The 19,819-nt window shown below is 50.8% G+C and overlaps 1 protein-coding gene and 1 long non-coding RNA gene across 4 annotated transcripts in view; both read right to left on the minus strand.

The window, feature by feature from the left end:
- The window catches only part of PTGS1 (prostaglandin-endoperoxide synthase 1), a 23,737-nt gene extending 5,216 nt beyond the window's left edge, over positions 1-18,521 (minus strand). Inside the window, exons 1-9 of one of the 3 annotated variants that reach the window (XM_017884244.1) lie at positions 18,440-18,521; positions 18,254-18,340; positions 11,430-11,546; positions 10,866-11,006; positions 10,521-10,664; positions 8,012-8,193; positions 7,817-7,900; positions 5,761-6,007; positions 2,774-3,060 (exon numbers count right to left, since the gene is read on the minus strand). In XM_017884244.1, coding sequence (XP_017739733.1) covers positions 2,774-3,060; positions 5,761-6,007; positions 7,817-7,900; positions 8,012-8,193; positions 10,521-10,664; positions 10,866-11,006; positions 11,430-11,546; positions 18,254-18,340; positions 18,440-18,446 — 1,296 coding nt within the window. In that variant the 5' untranslated portion in view covers positions 18,447-18,521. Of the gene's footprint in view, positions 1-2,773; positions 3,061-5,760; positions 6,008-7,816; positions 7,901-8,011; positions 8,194-10,520; positions 10,665-10,865; positions 11,007-11,429; positions 11,547-12,726; positions 12,916-18,253; positions 18,341-18,439 lie in introns of those variants that run through there. The other 2 variants (XM_017884246.1, XM_017884247.1) reach the window with 2 other exon arrangements.
- A 58-nt stretch (positions 18,522-18,579) lies between these two features.
- Positions 18,580-19,819, minus strand: part of LOC108537104 (uncharacterized) — a 39,485-nt gene continuing 38,245 nt past the window's right edge. The window contains exon 4 of the long non-coding RNA XR_001887711.1: positions 18,580-19,448. This is a non-coding gene — a long non-coding RNA (uncharacterized LOC108537104). The remainder of the gene's footprint in view (positions 19,449-19,819) is intronic.

Below are 19,819 nucleotides of genomic sequence, written 5' to 3' on the forward strand. Positions count from 1 at the left end.
AAGGAAGGAAGGAAGGAAGGAAGGAAGGAAGGAAGGAAGGAAGGAAGGAAGTAAAGAAGGCTCTGGTGCTTAGGATGAAACAATAACGTTCATGCTTAAGAGATAGTCATTTTAATAGAACAACTATAATTGGGCAAAAAAGAAAGGCATGGTTGAATGAAATCATATGAGCAAAGCAAGCAGAGGATGGTGCCAATTACAGCTTTACAAGCTGTGGGGCTGTTGAGGGTTGAACTGTGTTCCCCAAAATATTAAATATGTGTTGAAGTCCTAACTCTCTGCATCTGTGAATGCATCCTTATTTGGAAATGAAGTCTTTGCAAAAGTAATCAATTTAAGATGAGATCCTACTGGATTAGGGTGGACTCCAATCCAATAACTGGTGTCTTTATAAAATGAGGAAAGACAAGGTCAGGGAGTGCACCACAGGATGATAGAGGCAGAGACTGGAGCGATGCCTCTGCAAGCCGAGGAATGCCAGGGACTGTCGGCCACCATCAGAAGACAAGGAGGCATAGAACCTTGACAGGGAGCATGGCACTGCTGACACCTTGAATTCAGACTTCTAGCCTCCATATGTTGCTCTGAGCTTCCCAGTTTGTGGTACTTTGTTGCAGCAGCCTAAGGAAACTAACATAGGGACCTCGAGCTAAGTTTGAGTTCCCACATATGTAAAAATGGGGAAGGGAAAAGCATCTACCTGATATGGCTGTGGTCAATTTAAATGGGATAAACTATGCAAAGCTGTTATCTCAGTATCGGTCACATGGGAACCCCTGAGAGGGTAGCCATGCACAATGGTTATCAGGGGAAGCCTGTCTTAACATCACTCACTCTTCTTATTATCCTGAGAGTCGCCTGTAATCCCAGCACTTTGAGAGGCCTAGGCAGGCAGATCGCTTGAGCCCAGGAGTTCAAGACCAGCCTAGGCAACATGGCAAAACCCCATCTCTATTTTAAAATAAAAAAAATCTTGAGAGTCAATACATCTCTGTGGTCTTTCTGCCTTGTGCCAGGTACGATGCCAGGGCTCTTCACACACATCATCATGGTCATTCCTTGAAAATGCTTTGAAAACTGTCCAGCCTCACACAAAGGTTACTGTCTCTGATCATGTCTTGTGTCCCCACAAAGAACCATAAAGAAACCCATAAAGAGGCCATAAAGCAGCCAGCAGCTGCCCACCTGTGGCAGCAAAAGCTAATTTCAGTCAAATTATCAGAAGGAAATGGAAATCCATGTATGCCACAACTTCATGACAGGGTTTAGGGACAAGGATTAGAGAGAAGCAGAGGACTGGGAGGCAACAGGGGAGCCAGAGACTGCAATGAAGCAGATGGGAGCTTCCGAATGTGCAGAAGGGGAGATTGAGGAAGGAGTTGGCTGGGAATTGCAGGGAAAGAGAATGTGTTTGTTTGCTAGGGCTGCCATGACAATGTATCACAGACTGAGTGGCTCAAACAATAGAAATTATTTCCTCCGGCCGGGCGCGGTGGCTCAAGCCTGTAATCCCAGGACTTTGGGAGGCCAAGACGGGTGGATCACGAGGTCAGGAGATTGAGACCATCCTGGCTAACACAGTGAAACCCCGTCTCTACTAAAACATACAAAACAAACAAACAAACAAACAAAAACTAGCCGGGCAAGGTGGTGGCGCCTGTAGTCCCAGCTACTCTGGAGGCTAAAGCAGGAGAATGGCATAAACCCGGGAGGCGGAACTTGCAGTGAGCCGAGATCCGGCCACTGCACTCCAGCCTGGGCGACAGAGCGAGACTCCGTCTCAAAAAAAAAAAAGAAATTATTTCCTCCATCTGGAGACTGGAGGTTCAAGATCAAGGTGTTGGCAGGCTTGGTATCTTCCGAGGCCTCTTTCCTTGGCTTGTAGATGGCTGTCTTCTCCCTACATCTTCATGTGGCCTTCCCTCTGTGTGTGTGACCTAATCTCTTCTTCTTATAAGGACACCAGTCACAGTGGATTAGGGCCCACCCTAATGACCTCAATTAAACTTAATTACCTCTTTAAAGACCTTGTCTCCAAATGCAGTCACATACTAGGGTCTGGCGGTTAGGATTTCAACATATGAACCTTAGGGGAACCTCAATTCAGCCCATAGTGGAGGCTTATGATTTAACAAACACCATAGGCAGGCACCGTTACATATATTACCATACCCTGAATGTCCTTATGTTCCTCAAATTGCCATGTCCTCTGACTTTCATGCCTTTCACCCATGCCGTCATCTCTATCTGGAACACAGCCATCCCCTGCCACTAACACCACCTCTTACCCTGGGAAATCTCTATCCCTCCTTCCAATTTCTGCTCAGACATCACTTCTTTCCCATAACCCACAACTCTGGGTCAGATGTCCCTCCCTGATTCCCAGAGCATGGTGAGTTTTTGTACTGTGGTTTATAGCACACTCTTAGAATTCTGATAACATAGGAGAAGCCCTTAGAACAGTGCCTGACACACAGTAAGGGCCCGAATGCTGTTAGCTGTCATATGACTGCCATCACTTTCTAGGGTGTGAGCACTAAAAGATGAGCCAAGAACCACATAGGTCTTGTTCCCACTATATCTCCAGTACCTGGCGTAAATGTCTGGTGTTATGGAATGAACAAATGAACCAAAGAATTCATGCAGGAATGCTTACAACTGCCCTGTAGAAGTGACATTAGCCCCATTTTACAGAAGAGGAACTGGAATTTGGACCCAGGTCTGCTGGATCCCTCAGCCCACCTGCCCTCACCAGCACTCCTCTGGGGCTTACCCGGCCAGCGCTCTGGCGAGAGAAGGCATCCACCAGGGCCTCGACCCCATAGTCCACCAACATGGAGGTGTTGAACAAGAACTGCTCGTAGCTGTACTCCTGGGAGCGCACCTTGAAGGAGTCAGGCATGAGGGGGTGCCAGTGGTAGAGATGGTTGAACTCCATGGCAATGCGATTGCGGTACTGGAACTGGACACCAAACAGCAACTCTGGGTCAAACTTTAGCTGCAGGAAGTAGCCACTCAGCTGCTGCACATACTCCTCGATGACAATCCTGATGGTCTCCCCTGGGCAGGGAAGGATTGGAAATAAGGTCAGCCAAGCACAGTGATTTAGATGCCCAGCTTGGAAAGCAGGCCAGTTCATGAGAAATGCTTGCTTTTGGTCTGTTTATTGTTGTTGTTGATGTTTATTTTTATTTTTGGAGACAAGGTCTTGGTCTGTCACCCAAGCTGAAGCACAATGGTATAATTACAGCTCACTCCAGCCTGGACCTCCCGGGCTCAAGCAATCCCCCCACCTCAGCCTCCCAAGTAGCTGGGACCACAGGCGTGCACCACCACACTCAGCTTTTTTTTTTTTTTTTTAAGAGATGGGGTCTCGCTATGTTATCCAGGCTGGTCTTGAACTGCAGGCCTCAAGCCATCCTCTCACCTCAGCCTCTCAAAAGCCCTGGAATTACAAGTGTAAGCCACCATACCTGGCCTTGCTGTTGATGTTTAATTTTGTTGGCCTCTTCCATTTTGTCTCTTTGTAACAGGATGTGAAAATAGAACTTTTGGTCTATTTTGACTGAGGTCCCAAGACAAGAGCACCAGCTACTCCCACATTTCAGAGGGAGGTTCTAGGCCCAGCTAAGCGGGACATGCAAAGGAGGTGTCCAAGAATTGGTCTCGTGACCTCCCTCCTGAAGCCCATTAAAAGAAGGTGGAGAGACTACAAAAGATGGAAAAGTGGAGGATTTACTGGTGAGAGCTGTCATCATGCTGACACCCTCGGTGATAGAGGGGGACTTCAAGGAGACCACTCAGAGCTGCTGCAGTGGCAAAAAGGAATACTGAGGACAGAAGGGGAGCCCAGCCCTAAATATATTTCAAAAAACGTATTTCCTATATGTTCTTGCATAGCAGGATTCTTATAAATAAATTTTACTCTGCCCCCTTTGTAACTATAACCAGCTAGAAAGCAAAAAGCCAGAGAAGATGCAAATTGAATATTCTGTAACAAAATTAAAACTGGGCAACTAGATATTGAAAGAAACTGATATTTAGGCCAATTAGCCATTAGACAAATTGGCTTTTGGAAGTTGACCTGGAGCTACAGACTGTGGGATCAGTAGACCTGGATTCAAATCTTGGCTTTACCATTTCGAGCCACCTGAGCTTGGGCTGAGTTACTTAATCTCTCAAAACCTCACTTTCTTTAACTGTCAAATGTGCGTTATAATAATATCAGTGTGGCCGGGTGCTGTGGCTCATGCCTATAAACCCAGAACTTTGGGATGCCGAGGCGGTAGATCACCTGAGGTCAGGAGTTCGAGATCAGTCTGGCCAACATGGCAAAACCCTGTCTCTGCTAAAAGTACAAAAATTAGCCAGGCATGGTGGTGGCCACCTGTAATCCCAGCTACTCAGGAGGCTGAGACAGGAGAATGGCTTGAACCCGGGAGGCAGAGGTTGCAGTGAGCCAAGATGACGCCATTGCACTACTGTCTGGGCAACAGAAGAAGACTCCATCTCAAAAATAATAATAATAATAATAATAACATCAGTGCAATACTACATTAGGGTTGTTGAGAAAAGCAGACAATGAATACAGCGAAATTGCTGACACAGCGCCTGGCATAAGAGGGGGTGTCCATATATGTCGGCCAAAAGTAGGAATACTAAGTGTAGACATGAGGGGGAATCCCTTTCCAATACTTGCATGTCACAGAAGATCATACTGAGGCTTGCAACCCCTTCCCATTCAAGAAGAGCCCCCTTCGTGATGGAGTGGAAGTAGCATAAATTTTGGTGGCAACCAGACCTCAAGTCTCCATCTGCTGAGTGTCCCTGGAGAATTCACTTAACCTCCCTGAATCTTGATTTTCATAGGGTAATCACACCCAGCTCATGAGGTTGTAGGGGAGTTAAATGAAGCACTGGATGTGTGGTGCCCTAGGGTCCTGCCTTTGGTCACAGCTTCATCTCCAGCCAGTGTGCTGGGCAGCCTCCAGCTTTCTCTGGTAAAGGTCTCTGGGATGCTGAAACTTCAGAACCAGCCTATCTTCTCTCTAGTGACTGTTTCTATTCCCAGTGCCTGGCTCTTTGTGGCTCCAGTGAATTAGGCTCTATAATTGGGACCAGCCAGGCCCAGTGGTGCCCAGAGGTGGGGGAAGGGAGTTACTGGTGACTCAGAGTGAACATGGTCTGGACAGGGATGTCAGGGGCCAAGCTCCCAGGCAGGAAACCATCTGACATTTTAGGTTGCAGACTCGCCCCCGTAGGGAACACAAAAATATCCTTTCCCTGAGTCATCTAGAAGCTACCAAACTGCAGGAAGGTAGATACATGCAGGGAAGGGAACATGAAGATTCCTGAAGGCAAGGCAAGCTAGAGTTTGACCCTGCACATGCTGGGGACCACAAGTGTGCATCTGGGTGCAGCACATGGGGGAACTGAGACTCAGGGTGGCTAATCAAATGTGCTGAGTCACCCAGCTAATAATCAACCATCACAGTCATCCATTTTTCTGAAGGCCTGCTATGTGCTAGGTGCCTTCCCATCCATGATCTCAATAAATCCTTACAATCATCATTCACCCCAATGTACAGATTTGGAGACCGAGGTTTACAGAGGTTGAGGGGCCTGCTCAAGGTCTACTGGCCACTAAGCAGAAAAGCAAGGATTCTAATCCCAGCCTCCACCTCTAAATACCCCCCAGCCCCCCGCTTCTCGGGATGGAGGGCATGACCTTCCAGGGCAGGGCAGGTCTGGAGTCCTCACCTATGAGGATGAGGCGGGTCGTCTGGAAAAGCTGCTCATCACCCCAGGTGGGGTGCTCAGCCTTCAGCAGGTCACACACACGATTGTGCTCGCGTAGCCAGAGCGTGGCATACAGCATGAGCCCGGGAAGCAGCCCAAACACCTCCTGGCCCACCGCCATCTGGCTCTGGGGCGGGATGCCTCGGGGATAGTGCATCAACACAGGCGCCTCTTCTACCGAGGGCGGGTACATTTCTCCGTCCAGCACCTGTGGGATGGGGCCACCTGGCAACCTAAAGTTGAGGGTCACCCCCAGCTGCCCACAACCAACTCCCTCCCACTCCTGCTGGAGCTGCCAGTTCCCCTTAGCCAAGGCTGTTGATTCCACCTCCAAAATGTCTCTTAAAATCAGTCCCCTGCTCTCCATCTCTACCACCACTACCTCAAGCAACCCACCCTCATCTTCCACTATGACTCCTTTCCCTAAGCGGGTTCCCTATGTCCACTCCTATCCCCCAGACAGGCCAGTCTCTACACTGCACCCAAGCAAAAAAGAAAAAAAGAGAGAAAAAAAAAAACCTTTTAAAAAAAATATTGTATCATGAGCTGACTTAAAACCTTTCCAAATACTCTCTCTGCTCTTGGCAGAAAGTAGAATTCCTTAACACGGTCCCCACAGACATCTCCACCTTCCCGTTAAGTCATTGTTACCCTCGATCGCTAGGCTCAACAAATGCTCCCATTTTTATACTCCTTCCAAGTCACCAAGCTGCTCTCCACCTCTGAGCCTTTGTACTTGCTAAACCCTCTACCTGGAAAGTCCTCTCCCATTCTTAGCATCCCTAACTCCTCCTCATCCTTCATGCAACTCTGGGTTTATTTGTAACTTCCTAGGGAAGTTTTACCCACCATCCAAACACTCTAATGGCACTCACAGCTTCTCCTTGGTGGCAGCTACAAGTGTACCTAATTATTTGGCAACTTCTTCATTCATTCAGTAAATACATGCCAAGAGACTACTACATGCCAAGTCCTGTTCTTAGTCCTAAAGATTCAGCATCGAACTTTGCTTTGGTGCTTGCCTAAGATTTGCATGATCCAATATGGTAGCCACTAGCCATGTGTGGCTACTGAGCACTAGAAACTTGGCTAGTGTGAATGGAGAACTGAATGTTACTTCGTTTAATTTATTTTATTTATGTTATTTAGTTTAATTTATTTAATTTATTTATTTAGGTTTTTCTTAATTTCTATTTGAATTTTAAAACTGATACTTCAGCTACTGGAAAACCTTTAAGGATGCATGGAACAAGTCGGACATGTCACAAGTTGGACATGTTACTCTACTTATTCAGCTGTACATTTTATGAAATCTTAATACAGATTAGATCACTCCAGTGAAAACTGAACATCCAAATTGAGAAGTCCTGTGAGTGTGAAATATACACCAGATTTTGAAGCTTTAGCATGAAAAAAGAATGTGACATATTTTATTAACAATTTATTGATTACATGTTAAAATGCTAATCACCTGGACATATTGCATTAAGTAAAATGTATTATTAAAATCCATTTCACCTGTTTCTGTTTCCCTCTTTTAATATGGACATTACAAAATTTTAACTATGTATGTGGTTCACATTATATTTCTGTTGGACAGTTCTGATTTAGACAAAAGCCCTCGTAGAATGAGCATCCTAGAGTTTGTCTGTGGTTTTCTGAGGGCAGGGCCCATAACTATAATGGTCACTACTCAATCACCTGTGCCAGGTATACTCTCGTGTCCAATTAATATTATGGAATAATTAAATAAATACACGCAGACTACAAATGTTCATCTCCTATTGAGCTCCAAAATCCACCTCCCTGGCTGACATGGGAGGCCACGTCTGCTCCTCACTGGCTTCTCACACCTGCTGCCTCCTCCCAGGGTATACTGTCACTCCTGGCACACGCCTCCCACTCCCATGGTTGGCCCTCTCAGGACATGACCAGAGCCGCCCTGCCCCAAGCAGTCTTTGCCAGGGAAGACCATGGGAGACCCTTCCCTCTGCCCTACCCCCTGGCCCAGCACTACCTGGTACTTGAGTTTCCCATCCTTAAAGAGCCGCAGTTGATACTGACGCTCCAGATTGTCTCCATAAATGTGACCGAGGTCTACCTGTGGATAGAGAGGGGTTCCCTCAGGTCACCAGGGTTCCGGCCCACTATCGATGACATGCGTGTGCCAAATTAGGTCCAGAGCAATTCTGAATCCTTCCTAGGTACTCACCCCATGGCCCAAGGCCTTGGTGAAGCCAGGACCCATCTTGCCAGAAGTTTTGAAGAACTGGTGGGTGAAGTGTTGTGCAAAGAAGGCAAACATGAGGTTCGTGCCTTGGGGGTCAGGTATGAACTTCCTCCTGAGCAAGAAGCGGCGGGCCAGGAGCTGGGCATCTGGCAACTGCTTCTTCCCTGGTTGGGGGATAGGAAACAGCAGTACCTTCTCCTATCTGGATCTTGCTGCCCTAGGGACATCTGGGCTCACCAGGCAAACTGGCTCTAGCAGGAAGCCCAGAGTGGCCTCCTCAGGACCACCTCCCCACCACCACCAAGTAACTCACTCTACCAAAAGACCCTCAAAGTATTTATGGGTGAAGTGGCATGATTCTTAGAATTTTAAGTGGCATGACTTTTAGAATTTGATTTAAAATACTTTACAAAAGTATGAGAGGGCAGAAATGAAATAAGATGAAGAAATTGTGGGTAAATGTTGAAACTGAAAGATGGGTACATAGTTCATTCTGCTTTTCTCTCAACTTTTGTGCATCTTTGCAATTTTCCATAATGAAACATTTCACCAAAAGAAATAAAGAAACAGAAAAAAACAAACATGAACTCTCTTCACCTGAGTCAAGGTTGCCTGTGTCTGCAACTGATTATGCCATTTGCTAGCTGTGTGAACACAGATAAGTCATCTCATCTCTCTGAGTGTCAATTTTTCCATCTTTAAAAAGGGGCAAATGATGCCCATTTGATACAGTGAATCTGAGGATTGCAAGAGATAAGTAAGCATGGCAGAGAACCAGTGGGTATAATTTTTTTAAATCAAAGGTCAGAAAGCTTTTTCTAGAGAAAGCCATAGAGTAAACATTTTAGGCTTTGCAGACCATACGGACCTGTCACATCTATTCAGTTTTTGCTATTGTAGCAGGAAAGCAGTCACAGATGACACATAAATGCATGTGGCTGTGTTCCAATAAAAGTATTTACAAAAATGGGGAGGTGGGCTGAATTTGGCCTGCAGGCTGTAGTTTGCCAACCTATTTTACTTATTTATTTATTTATTTTTGAGACAGGGTCTCACTCTATTGCACAGGCCAGAATGCAGTGCCACTCTGCACTCTGGCTCACTGCAGCCTTGACCTCCTGGGCTCAATTGATCCACCCACCTCAGCCTCCTGAGTAGCTGGGACTACAAGCACACACAACTACACCCAGCTAACTTGTGTATTCTTTTGTAGAGAAGGTGTCTCACCATGTCATCCAGGTTGGTCTTGAATTTCTGAGCTCAAGCAATCCACCCACCTCAGCCTCCCAAAGTGCTGGGATTACAGGCGTTTGTCACTACACCTGGCCCTGTCAACCTATTTTAAATGATGCCAATCTTTCTATGTCTGGCATAAAGACAAGTCATCCTTAGAATAAGTATTGAGAGGCCTTCCTTAATTATGTCAGTGTCAAATGAGTTGTCACCCAATGCCCTCACAGAAAGGAATAGAATTTTTTAAGTTCTGGTAAAGGCATCTCTTCACAATGCATCAAGATGTGAGCCCTGATGTTGAAGGTCCAAGATCAATGGAAATTATTTGGATTAAGATGGCTGACTGGGTTCCTCTGGCAGCAAAAAATATCAAGTACCCTTAAAGAAAATCCACCAAAAGGGAAGTTAGAGGAGTGATCCATCAACCGTAATTTGGAATCATCACTCACTGACACTGGGCAAGCATTGATTTCAGTAAAGTTGGCAAGACCTAGCTATCCTGGTAGAACGGTCATGCTTTGGGAATAGCAGCTAACCATGTGATTGAAAACCATCAGAGTAGTGCCCCAAGCAGGGACGGGGTGCAAGGTTTTGAACCCAAAAAAGGACACAACCATGAGGATGCACAGGACTGGCATTCAACAGTGCCACCATGTGGCAGGAACTGAAGTATAGAAGCAGTGGACTAATGAGCCTCTCTTGTCCTCTCTGTACTTGACAATGAACTGATGGGTCTGAAATGAATAATATCCCAGGTTTTTGGATAATTGCAGGTGGCATGGGAAAGTCTTACAAGGAAGAACCCTGCCAGTGTGGCTAAGTGGAGTCTTGAGCAATGAAAGAAAAAAATGTGACTTATTTGTACCTTACACTGGTGAAGCATGTAAAACTATTTACATTTGTAAAGAACCAAACACAGAGACAGCACCCAATAAATAGCTCACTATTCATTCTTTCCTACATCATAACTTCCAAGTCACATCCACCTCAGCGGGACCTAACTCATCATTAGAAAAGGATCAAGCAAAGAGGCACCCTGGAACTATGGAAACATCAGTCTGACTCTAGGTGACCTCAGGCAAGACCCTGTGCTGCCCTTTCCTGTTCTCAGCCCAGGCTCTGGACATGTCATATGTCTTGCTTTGGTCTAGCCATCTGCAGAATTGGGTCAATAATTGTTCTTCTGCCTGATTTTTTCCAAAGAGGAGAACTGAGCACCTCCTGTGATCCCCAGGTCCAGCTCCTCACCCCATTTTACCTTTGGTTCCCATGGGCGTGGGGCAGTCTTTAGGCACAGAGGGCAGAATACGAGTGTAATAGCTCACGTTGGAGAAAGACTCCCAGCTGATGTAGTCATGTGCTGAGTTGTAGGTGGGGGGACTGGGGATAAGGTTGGAGCGCACTGCAGACAGCAAAAATAATGGTGACAAGGGTGTTTCCACCCCCAGCTCCACCCCAGTTCCTGCCTCCTCCTGGATTGGGGCTTATTTTATCTGGCATCATAGACTCTCCCCACCCACTACCCTTATCAGATGTCAAGAATTCAAAAGGACTGGCAGGATTGCTTGCTCCCCCAGGTCAGGGGGCCCTGCCCCACACCCACCTGTGAGTACCAGGCGCATGAGCATCTCTCGGATGAAGGTGGCATTGACAAACTCCCAGAACCAGCGCCCGTGTGTGAGCAGAAAGTGGGTGAAAGAGGGGCTGGGCCGCAATGAATTCCGGAGCCAGGTCCACAGGCCAGCTGCAGGAGCAATGGGAGTCACTCAGTTCATCCCTCCTAGCAGGACCAGAAGTAGCCAGGGTGGAAGATGAGGCACTGAGGACAAGGGTCGGGATGGAACAGAGGTAGCAGCCTATAGGGAAGTGGGTAACGGAATGGAACTTGTGAGCAAGACAAATAACAGAGCCAGAACCCAGGCGTGAGGACAGGGCCAGGGCACGTGGTGAAGACCTCACCATGGAACCCAGAAGCAGGGAGTAAGGGTGGACAAGCGTGAGAGCTCATGCTGAAGCCAGGTTCAAGGAGAGGGGCACCAGGAGCCAGGCAAGGAAGGAAACAGGGCCATGGCCAGAGAGGAGGGGTAGAATTAAGGGTCTAGGAGAAGGGGCCCAGGGAACAGGAGGGTGCAAGAGGGCAGGAGTGAGGGCTGAAGGCCCAGCTCACGGATGGTGCAGTTGGGGCCGGAATAGCCCGTGCGGGTGCAGTCACACTGGTAGCGGTCAAGGCCGAAGCGGACACAGATGCCCTGGTGCTGGCATGGATAGTAACAACAGGGATTCACTGTGGGTGAGAAATGGAGGTCAGAGACCATGCTAGGGTGGCCTCCTAACCCCCATCTAGCCCCTGATGGGGGAATGAGGGGCCAGAGGCATAGACTTAAGTTGCAGCTCCGTCCTGAATCACCGGGTACCAGAGCTCCAGGGTTCCCCCAAGAGCCCCCCACCGTTCCCACCTCTGTGAACATAAAGACCCCATCCTGACATTACCACGCCCTGCTCTGCAACTCCAGCCTAGCCCACATCAGGCCCCCAGCGGAAGTGCCCCCTCCCTCCCTATTGCCACCAAATGGCGGCAGAAGAAGAGTCCAGAGCCCCGGCTGTGACACTGAAGGTTAAGAAAGAGCTGATAAAACTCCGCAGCCACGAGCTTCTAGAGTGTTCACTTCCTGCCTAGTCAGAGTCCAGCAGCAAGGGCAGGCTGGGGCGGGGGGGCAGTCAGAAAAGGGACAAGGATGAGGAGAGGGACTTCTCCCAGACCACCACCCCAGGCTCTGAGCACCTGAACACTAGGAAAACGAGATCCCTCACCACCCCTCCATTTCTGCAGAAGGTAGAGAAGAGCAGGTATCACTATGCCCACATTGCAGATGGGGAAATTGAAGCCAGCAAAAGGGAAAGCCAGACCTATCATCCCACAAGTCTCACCAGACCAAATGCCCATCCCTTCACTTTCAGTCCACCCCCACAGCCTCAGCAGTCAAGTCTAAGGAAAGAAGTTTTCCAGAACCCTGGGGACAGAGGATGGGTGTGCAGAAGGAGGGGGACTCCAAGGTCTCAGCTGCCTCAGCCCCCATTCCTGATGGAATCAGACTTGGCCCGCATCAGGGTGGGGTCTGGGCTCTAGGATCCAGAGGAAGGTCACAGACCAAGGGAATAGGAGAGATAGGACCGGAAAGATCTCCTGGGAGGGTGCGTGGAGCTCTGGCGTCCGCCCTGCTGCCTCCTGCAGAAACTCTGTGAGAAAGTCCCTCTCAGCATCTAACCCAGATCCCTCAGACCACCACGCCCTTGCTAAATCTGCCTCCGTGATTCCTTAGCAGCAAAGTTACAGACTCCTCAGGTTCAGAAGGATCCACTATCACCCCCACCACCACTGCTCAGTGAAGGAAGCTGAGGTTCAGGGAGAGGTGACAACTTGGCCAAGGAAACAGAACAGAGCTGGGTAGACCAAAAACTCCTACCTCCTGGCAGGAGGCTCCATCTCTGACCTTACCCAGAAAACGCCGGGCTCCTTTCTGCAAACATACTTCCTTATCTGGGCTCAGAGCCAACGTTATAGGGAACATGTATTCTTAGTGCAACTGGTTATTGCAGGTCAAAAGGGTAGTGAAAGGCGGGAGCAGCTGAGGATGAAATACTGGGGTGCTAGGATCAGAGAGCATGACCCTGGGCAAGACCTGCCCCCATCCCCTGCCCTGGTCTCAGTCTCCTCACTTCACAGCACAGGGCTTGACCGGGGCAGCAGAGTCCTCTTAGTCCCCACGTCGAAGACAGAAACACCACCTCACAGACACACACACACACACACACACACACACACACACACACACAAGCAAGGACCACAAGAATCATGCAAATAGTTTTGCTTAAGCCCTGGCAACTCTCCACAGCCCCACAATGGCCCCAGTAGGAGTGTAGGAGGGAGGGGTCGGGGGAAGAAGGCTGGACAAAAAGGCTTTATCAGGCAGCCACAGGCGAACCTGGCAGGCAGGATCCAGGGAAAGGGCCTGGCAGTACCCCAGCCCCCGCCTCCCCCAGCCACAGGCCCAGAAAGGCCAAGAGTCCTCTGGATCAGCCCCTGTGCTGGCTCAGAGTTCTGGTCCCCCCAGAAAGGACTTGTCACCTTTGCTGGAACTCTCCTTCTTGCCCCTCCTGCTGGCCTCTCTCAACTGCCCATGAGCCCCTGTAGCACCCACTGCCCAGCTCCCAACCCTGGCACACAAGGCCCTCTAGGACTCAGGGTCCAGTTCTACCACTCTAAGGGCACAGGGTTTAGGCCTCCCCTAGGCTCAATTTCCCCATCCCTGCCACAGCAGAGATCTCAAAATGAACTCCAGAGGTCCCTGCAGTTCAAACACTCTGCGCCAGCCCCTCCCTTAGCCCCAAACCCTCAGCGTCTCCATCCTTTATCCAGGCTGTTAGCCTCCTTAATACATTTCCTCCAAATCAGCTGAGCCCACGCCTTGCCTCCCCAAGAAGGCTTCCCCGAATGTCCACACTCCCTCCTCCCACTCTCCCTTGTCCTGGCTCCGGGTTCCAATTCAACCTGCTTTTCTCCACCATAAGCTTCCAGGAGAAGGGACTCCCACCCCTTCCCTTCCCCAGCTTTCTCTTCCCCCAGTACAGGCTATGCACACAACTGGGGCTTAACCCAGGTCTGGGATCCAGATGTGGTAGCCAGAGCTTAACGAATGTTCGTGGAATAAATAAAATGAAGTCAGGAGACTGGCCACCTCCACCCTGACCAAAGGGAGTCCCTCATCTTCCAGACCCTCAACAGCTGTCTGAGGTGGAGCCAGAAGGCCTCCCGCCGTGGCCCTAGAGCTCTGCCTCGGCAGGCAGAAAAGCCACAAGCTCCAGACGCTGAAGCTGGAATGGCTGCCCACACCCTCCCCGCCAAGAGAAGCTGCACAGAGCTGAGGCTCCTCCCTCCCAGGCCAGCCTGTCCAGCTTCCCCCCTCCTCCCCCCGCTCCCCACATTCTTTCCATAAACACCAGCTGCTCCGGGACAGGAAAAGTTCTCCCAGGAAGGACAACAGTGGGTCTGCTGCTAGTGCCCCAGGGTGTCAGGTTGGGCAGAGAGGAGACTGGGTGCCACTAAACTACAGCCAGCCAGAAAGCCAGGGCTCTAGCTGACCAAGTCCACAACCTTCCACACCAACACTCATTTATCTCCCCAGCACTCCCTAGGAGAGGTAGGTGAGACTCCCCATTGCACAATGAGGAATGTGAGGCCCAGAGAAAGCAGGAGGCTTGCCCAGATCCCTCTGCTTTGAAGTTGCGGAGTCAAGACTTAAACTTCCTCCTCCTCCTCCTCCTGGAGGTGCCCAGGACTGGATTTGGGGAAGGGATGGAAAGGGAGAGTCGCTTTGATGCACAGACTGGGGATGACCCAGGTGAGGTGGATTTGTCACATTCCTTCAAAGTGAACCTTGAAAATCCAGAACGAATGAAACCAGGACCCCAGGGGGATCACCATCTCCTGCCACAACCAGACCTTTAGGAAGTATTCATACAGGAAGGCCTTCCTTCGGTCTAACTTCAATCCTGCATGTTTTCATGCCAACTCAGTTCTGCGCTCAGTGGAGGATATCCCTGTTCATCAAGAAAGAGAACCAGGGAGATGCAGGCACCAATCTAATTCACTTTGAGTCCCCCACACTCAGCACAGGGCCAGGCACCAAGTAGTTGCTCAGGAGAGCTGTATTAGAGAGCGGATGCTCTTACTGGCTGTGCATTCTTGCTCAAGTCCCTCCCACCTCTGGAGCCTCATTTTTCTGTATATCCCATGAAGGGGGTGCAGCAGGCGGGCTAAAGGAGGCCTTCCATTCGACATCCAGGCCTTCTACTCTGGGTAGAACCAATCTGTCCCTCTCCATTATTTGTATCAGTACAACCTTCCCACAACTGTCCCATCATCAGAGAACCTTCCCATTTGCTCTCACTGAGTCCCCAAGACACGTGGAGGCAGACGTGACCAGCACACCACACTGCATGCCAGACACACACGGCCGAAAGGCCAAGCTGCTAGTCCTCACCCCCACAGATGAGAACTGTCCAGGACTGCCTGGTTCCAGAACCTTTCCAAGGGTTTGGGCAAGGAAACATCCCCCAGCCCAAAAGTCAGGGCTCCAGGTCCAGGACTGAGCGTGACTAGGGGACAGGCACAGCCAGGGAACACCAGGTCCTCCAGGATGCGGAGGCGTTAGGCTGCAAGACTGCCCAGTGAAGAGGCAGGACCCAAATCCCCTAAACAATAATATTTAGAGAGGCTCTGGGGACCTGGCAGCCAGAAGGAAAAATAAAAGGGTGGAGGACCCTGACTGGTCTGGCCTGCGTCCCAGTTCCCATACCTAAGCACCACCGCACCAGACCTAGACAACTGGGCCCAGCAGCTGGAAGAGCCTGCTGGAGAGGAAGCCCCCTCCTGGTCCACAGACCCAGCTGGTGCTGGCAGAGCAGGTGCAGGCACCTGGGCAGCCTTGGCACGGCTGGGATCTTGCCCCATGTGCCCGGGTCAGTTGGCCTGGGGCTCCTCTGCCTGGCACACAGCTCTAGTTGCCAGGTTGTGCCCTATCTCCATCTAGAAGATGGGCACTGAGTCAGGTCCAGAGACTAGAGGGGAAGTACTTGAGGATTCAGGGTTCACTGGTACAGCCTTGCCTCCAGGCTGGCCTCCATCTCCTCCCCTAACAGAGAGGGAAAGCAGCATTCTCTCCCTCCGCGTGCCCTCTCAGGTGAGTGCAGCCCTCATCTCTTCATCTCCTTTGCCTCTAGAGGCAAAACACAGGCTTTGGCTTCCTGGGGCAGATGCCCAAGTAGCTTGACCCTCAGTTTACTTGCAGACTTGGAAATATGAGGGCAACCCAGACCTTCTACCCCTGCACTCCACCTGTCATTTGTTCTTTCCTAAATCCTTGCAGGAGCCTTGGTACCGGCTTTCCGGCCTCCAGTCTCATCCCCACATTATGCATCCATTCTCAGCCTCCTGCTCCCAATTACCCTTATGGTGTTTCACGGTGGAGTCTCTTACTCTTTCCCCCACCCGCCACCTCCTTCAAGGTCCAGTCCAAATGTCATCAGATCCAAGTAGCCTCCCACAATTCTTCGCACTGAGAGGCAGCTGCTCCCTCCCCTGAGCACCGCACATCCCTGCTCCCTCCCCTGGGCTCCTCACACCCCTGCTCCCTCCCTTGAGCTCTCCACATCCCTGCTCCCTCCCGTGGGCTCCCCACACCCCACTCCCTCCCCTGGGCTCCCCACACCCCTGCTCCCTCCCCTGGGCTCTGCACACCCCTGCTTCCTCCCATGAGCTCCACACAGCCCTGGTCCCCTTGGATGACAGTCTGTTGGCATTTCTGGCCTGTCAGCTCCTCCCAGCTCTGTGTCTCCAGGCCCCAGCCAAAGACTGGTATAAATAAGCCCTTGGGAATGAAAAAAAAAAAAAAAACAATTCCATGTAAACATTTATTATACAAAAGGAAACAGAAAAGGCAAAGAACAAAATAGCACAGACCGTGGCTCATTGTGCATTAGTGAATGGACTAAAAAAAAACACAGGCGAGTGGCCCTGTATTCCAAGAGTGCCTGGATGGAGCCAGCTGGGGGCTCAGAGGAAGTGCTGGGCTGATCTAGGGACTGACAAGATGGTTCAGCCAGGCAGCCTGATGAGCCCCTTCTACTCCCCACCACCAGCTCACTGTGAGGACTCAGACAAGTGGCCTCACTCCCTCTGGGCCTCAGAGTCCCCTTCTGTAGACTGGGTCTAACGCACGTCTCTGGCAGGGCTGTTGAGAGCACCAAAGAAGTGGATGTCCACAACCAACCTTTGTAAACTTTAAAGTGCTGGCCACATGAGTTTTCCTCCTCTTCTTCCCATAAACCAGACTTTTATTCAACCCAAACCCTTTCCTAGAGCACCATCCATCCTCTCTTTGGGTTCCCTAAATGCCACCCACCCAAAGCCTCTGTTTCAGGAAACTTGGTCGGATCCAAAGTCCATGTATGTATCTTTCCTCTCTCTCCTAAGCACCAGATCCTTAGAGCATCACAGCAGAAAGTGCAGACCGCTTCTGCCCCCTCCTGCCCTCTCTGGGTCTCATTTTAGAGATTTTACACAGCTAGGTGGTGGAGGAAACGATGTCCAGCTGGGACACACGCTCACACACATGCACACACACAGAAACAGTAAGCTGGGGGAGGAAGGCTGGCTGAGGGAGGAGCTGAATTCCTTCACCTGGAACCTGGCACATGCATGGGGGAGGGAGGGGCGGAATTTCCCCATCAACCTCCCCCATGAAACCCAGAGTGGCCCATTGTGGGTAGAAGCAGCTTTCTGTGGAAAGACCTTGTGAAGTGTGTGGAGGCAGACAGACCTGAGTTCAGATCCTAGGCCCACCATGTGTTGTGTGAGCTTGGGGGATCATGGCACCTACTGAGCCTCAGTTTCCTCATCTGCTCAGTGGGGATCTCTTAAACCCCAGAGGACACATCGCGGCTCCTAAATGTATTTCCATCTCCCGTGTTCTCCCAAAGTCTTCACCAGGGGAGACCTTCTCCATTGGCAATGGGAATCAGGATGGGTTCCCAGAAGGTTAGCGGCTGGAGAAAGGGAACTCATTTCCCTTGGTGCCTGCGGCTTCCTCCCAAAGAGGCCCCTATAGGAAACAGTGGGGTTGTTGGGTGCAGAGGCTACTTAGACATCTGGGGCCCAGAACAGGTGAAGGGGGTGGATAGGGACTGTCCCTTCTCCCCAAGCCGGCACCAGATCCCACTCTGCTGTTTCCCCTGAAAGGCCCATTAGCCAGGCCACACTCCCGGGGGCCTTCAGAGAGCCCCCATTGCACCAAAAGACTCAGCCTCAGTCCCCTTTCTCAGCATCGCGAGCAGAAAGGGGAAGCTGAGCCCGCTGGAGGGGAAGGGAGGGGGTTGAAACCAGACCAGGGGCGCAAGACTGGGGGTTCCCGTGGGGAGGGATGGGCCGCCTACCTGGCGTGGGCGCCGCCGGGTCCGCGAGCAGGACCGGGAGCTGCAGCAGCAGGAGCAGGAGCAGCAAGAACCGGAGCAAGAGACTCCCTGCAGAGGAGAGAGACGAGGGGCTGAGCCTGGCATTCAAGGCTCCGCCAGGAGGCCAAGAAAATTCCTGGCCGCGCGGGGCACCGGGGTCACACTCACGGCTCATGGCGCGGCTGCTGGGGTGCGGGACGCAGAGTGCAGGCTCCCGTGCGTGCGCCTCGCACACTGCCCGGAGCTCCGGCCCCTCCCCCCCCTTCTCCCGGCTCCACCCCGCCCCTCCCTCCAGCTGTCACCTCAGCCGCCCGCTTACTTCCTCTGCCCAGCCCCGGCCAAGAGCATTTTATTAATTAGTGTATGATCGCTGCTAAGGCGGCTTTTTACCCGAGATCCTTGAAGCACTTACGTTTCTAATGCCTGGTGGCACTAGATATAGACAGGAAACTGAGCTCAGAGACGATGCTCAATGCTGAGGTCACTCAGGGCTTAGGGACAGAACTGAGGATGGAAGAGGCTCGTCTGAACCACACACCCTGCCCCGCAGAGAAGAAAGGGTCTCAGAGTCCCCTTCTGTAAAATGGGTCTAACGCACTCTACAGAAAAGGGTAGAGAAGAAAAGGGCCTAGAAACGGGGCAGTCCGCAGAGAAGAAAGGGGGCTAGAAATGGGGCAGTCCAGCCTGGCCTGCATGTGGTTTTCTACATGAAAAACTCACTACTCCTTAGACAGATCTAACAGGAAGGACTTACTTCCCCCATGGGTTGGTCTCAGCCCTCTAAAGCCACAGGTCTCTGCCAGAAATGAAGAGATCGGGCTCCAGTCCAAGAGAGCCTAGTTCAAATCCAGACTCCAAAGCTTACTGGCCGTGTCACCTTGGACAAGGTACTTATCGTTTCTAGCCCTCAGTATTCTCATCTACAAATTCGGCTTAATAGCAAAAACCATCCCAGAAGGTGGTTGTAAGATTCAATGAGAGAATGCACACAAATCTCCTGGTGCAGTGCCCAGCATGTACTAGGTGCTCAGTTATCAGAAGGCATTTTTTTTTTCAAAGATCTCTGAACTCAGATTCCAGGGCTGGCCAGGGTCCATGCTCTAGCTAGTCTCACATCCACCACCGAATTTGCAGAATCCCAGCATCCAGCTTTCCTTTTCTCCAGCTCAGGAAACACCTAGAAGGAGGAAGGAATAGGCCCAAAATCACCCAAAGTCCCCTGGTCCTGGCACCCACAAGTCATCTCCCTCAGTTACTCCAGCACACCCAGCCATCCTGTGGGCCCCACAGTGGGGAAGGCCAGCAAGAGGGCTCAGAGGTTCTTGTGCTGGCTCTTGGGCATTGCTGGGTGCAGGGTAGAAATTATGCCAGGTGGGAAAGGTGAGATCTGCTGGGAAGCCCCTCCCCCATTCTCACCCAAGCTGTTCCCATGCTCCCCTGGGACAAAAGCCAGCTGCCCTAGGGAGACAGAGCAAGTCAGGGCAGACCTGGAGAAGAAGTGGAGCAGGCAGAGGGCCTGGGGCTCTCAGGGTGCCAGGACTGGCTTCA

Source organism: Rhinopithecus bieti, unplaced genomic scaffold (assembly GCF_001698545.2).
Source record: "Rhinopithecus bieti isolate Rb0 unplaced genomic scaffold, ASM169854v2 scaffold_13710, whole genome shotgun sequence".
Lineage (NCBI taxonomy): Eukaryota > Metazoa > Chordata > Mammalia > Primates > Cercopithecidae > Rhinopithecus > Rhinopithecus bieti.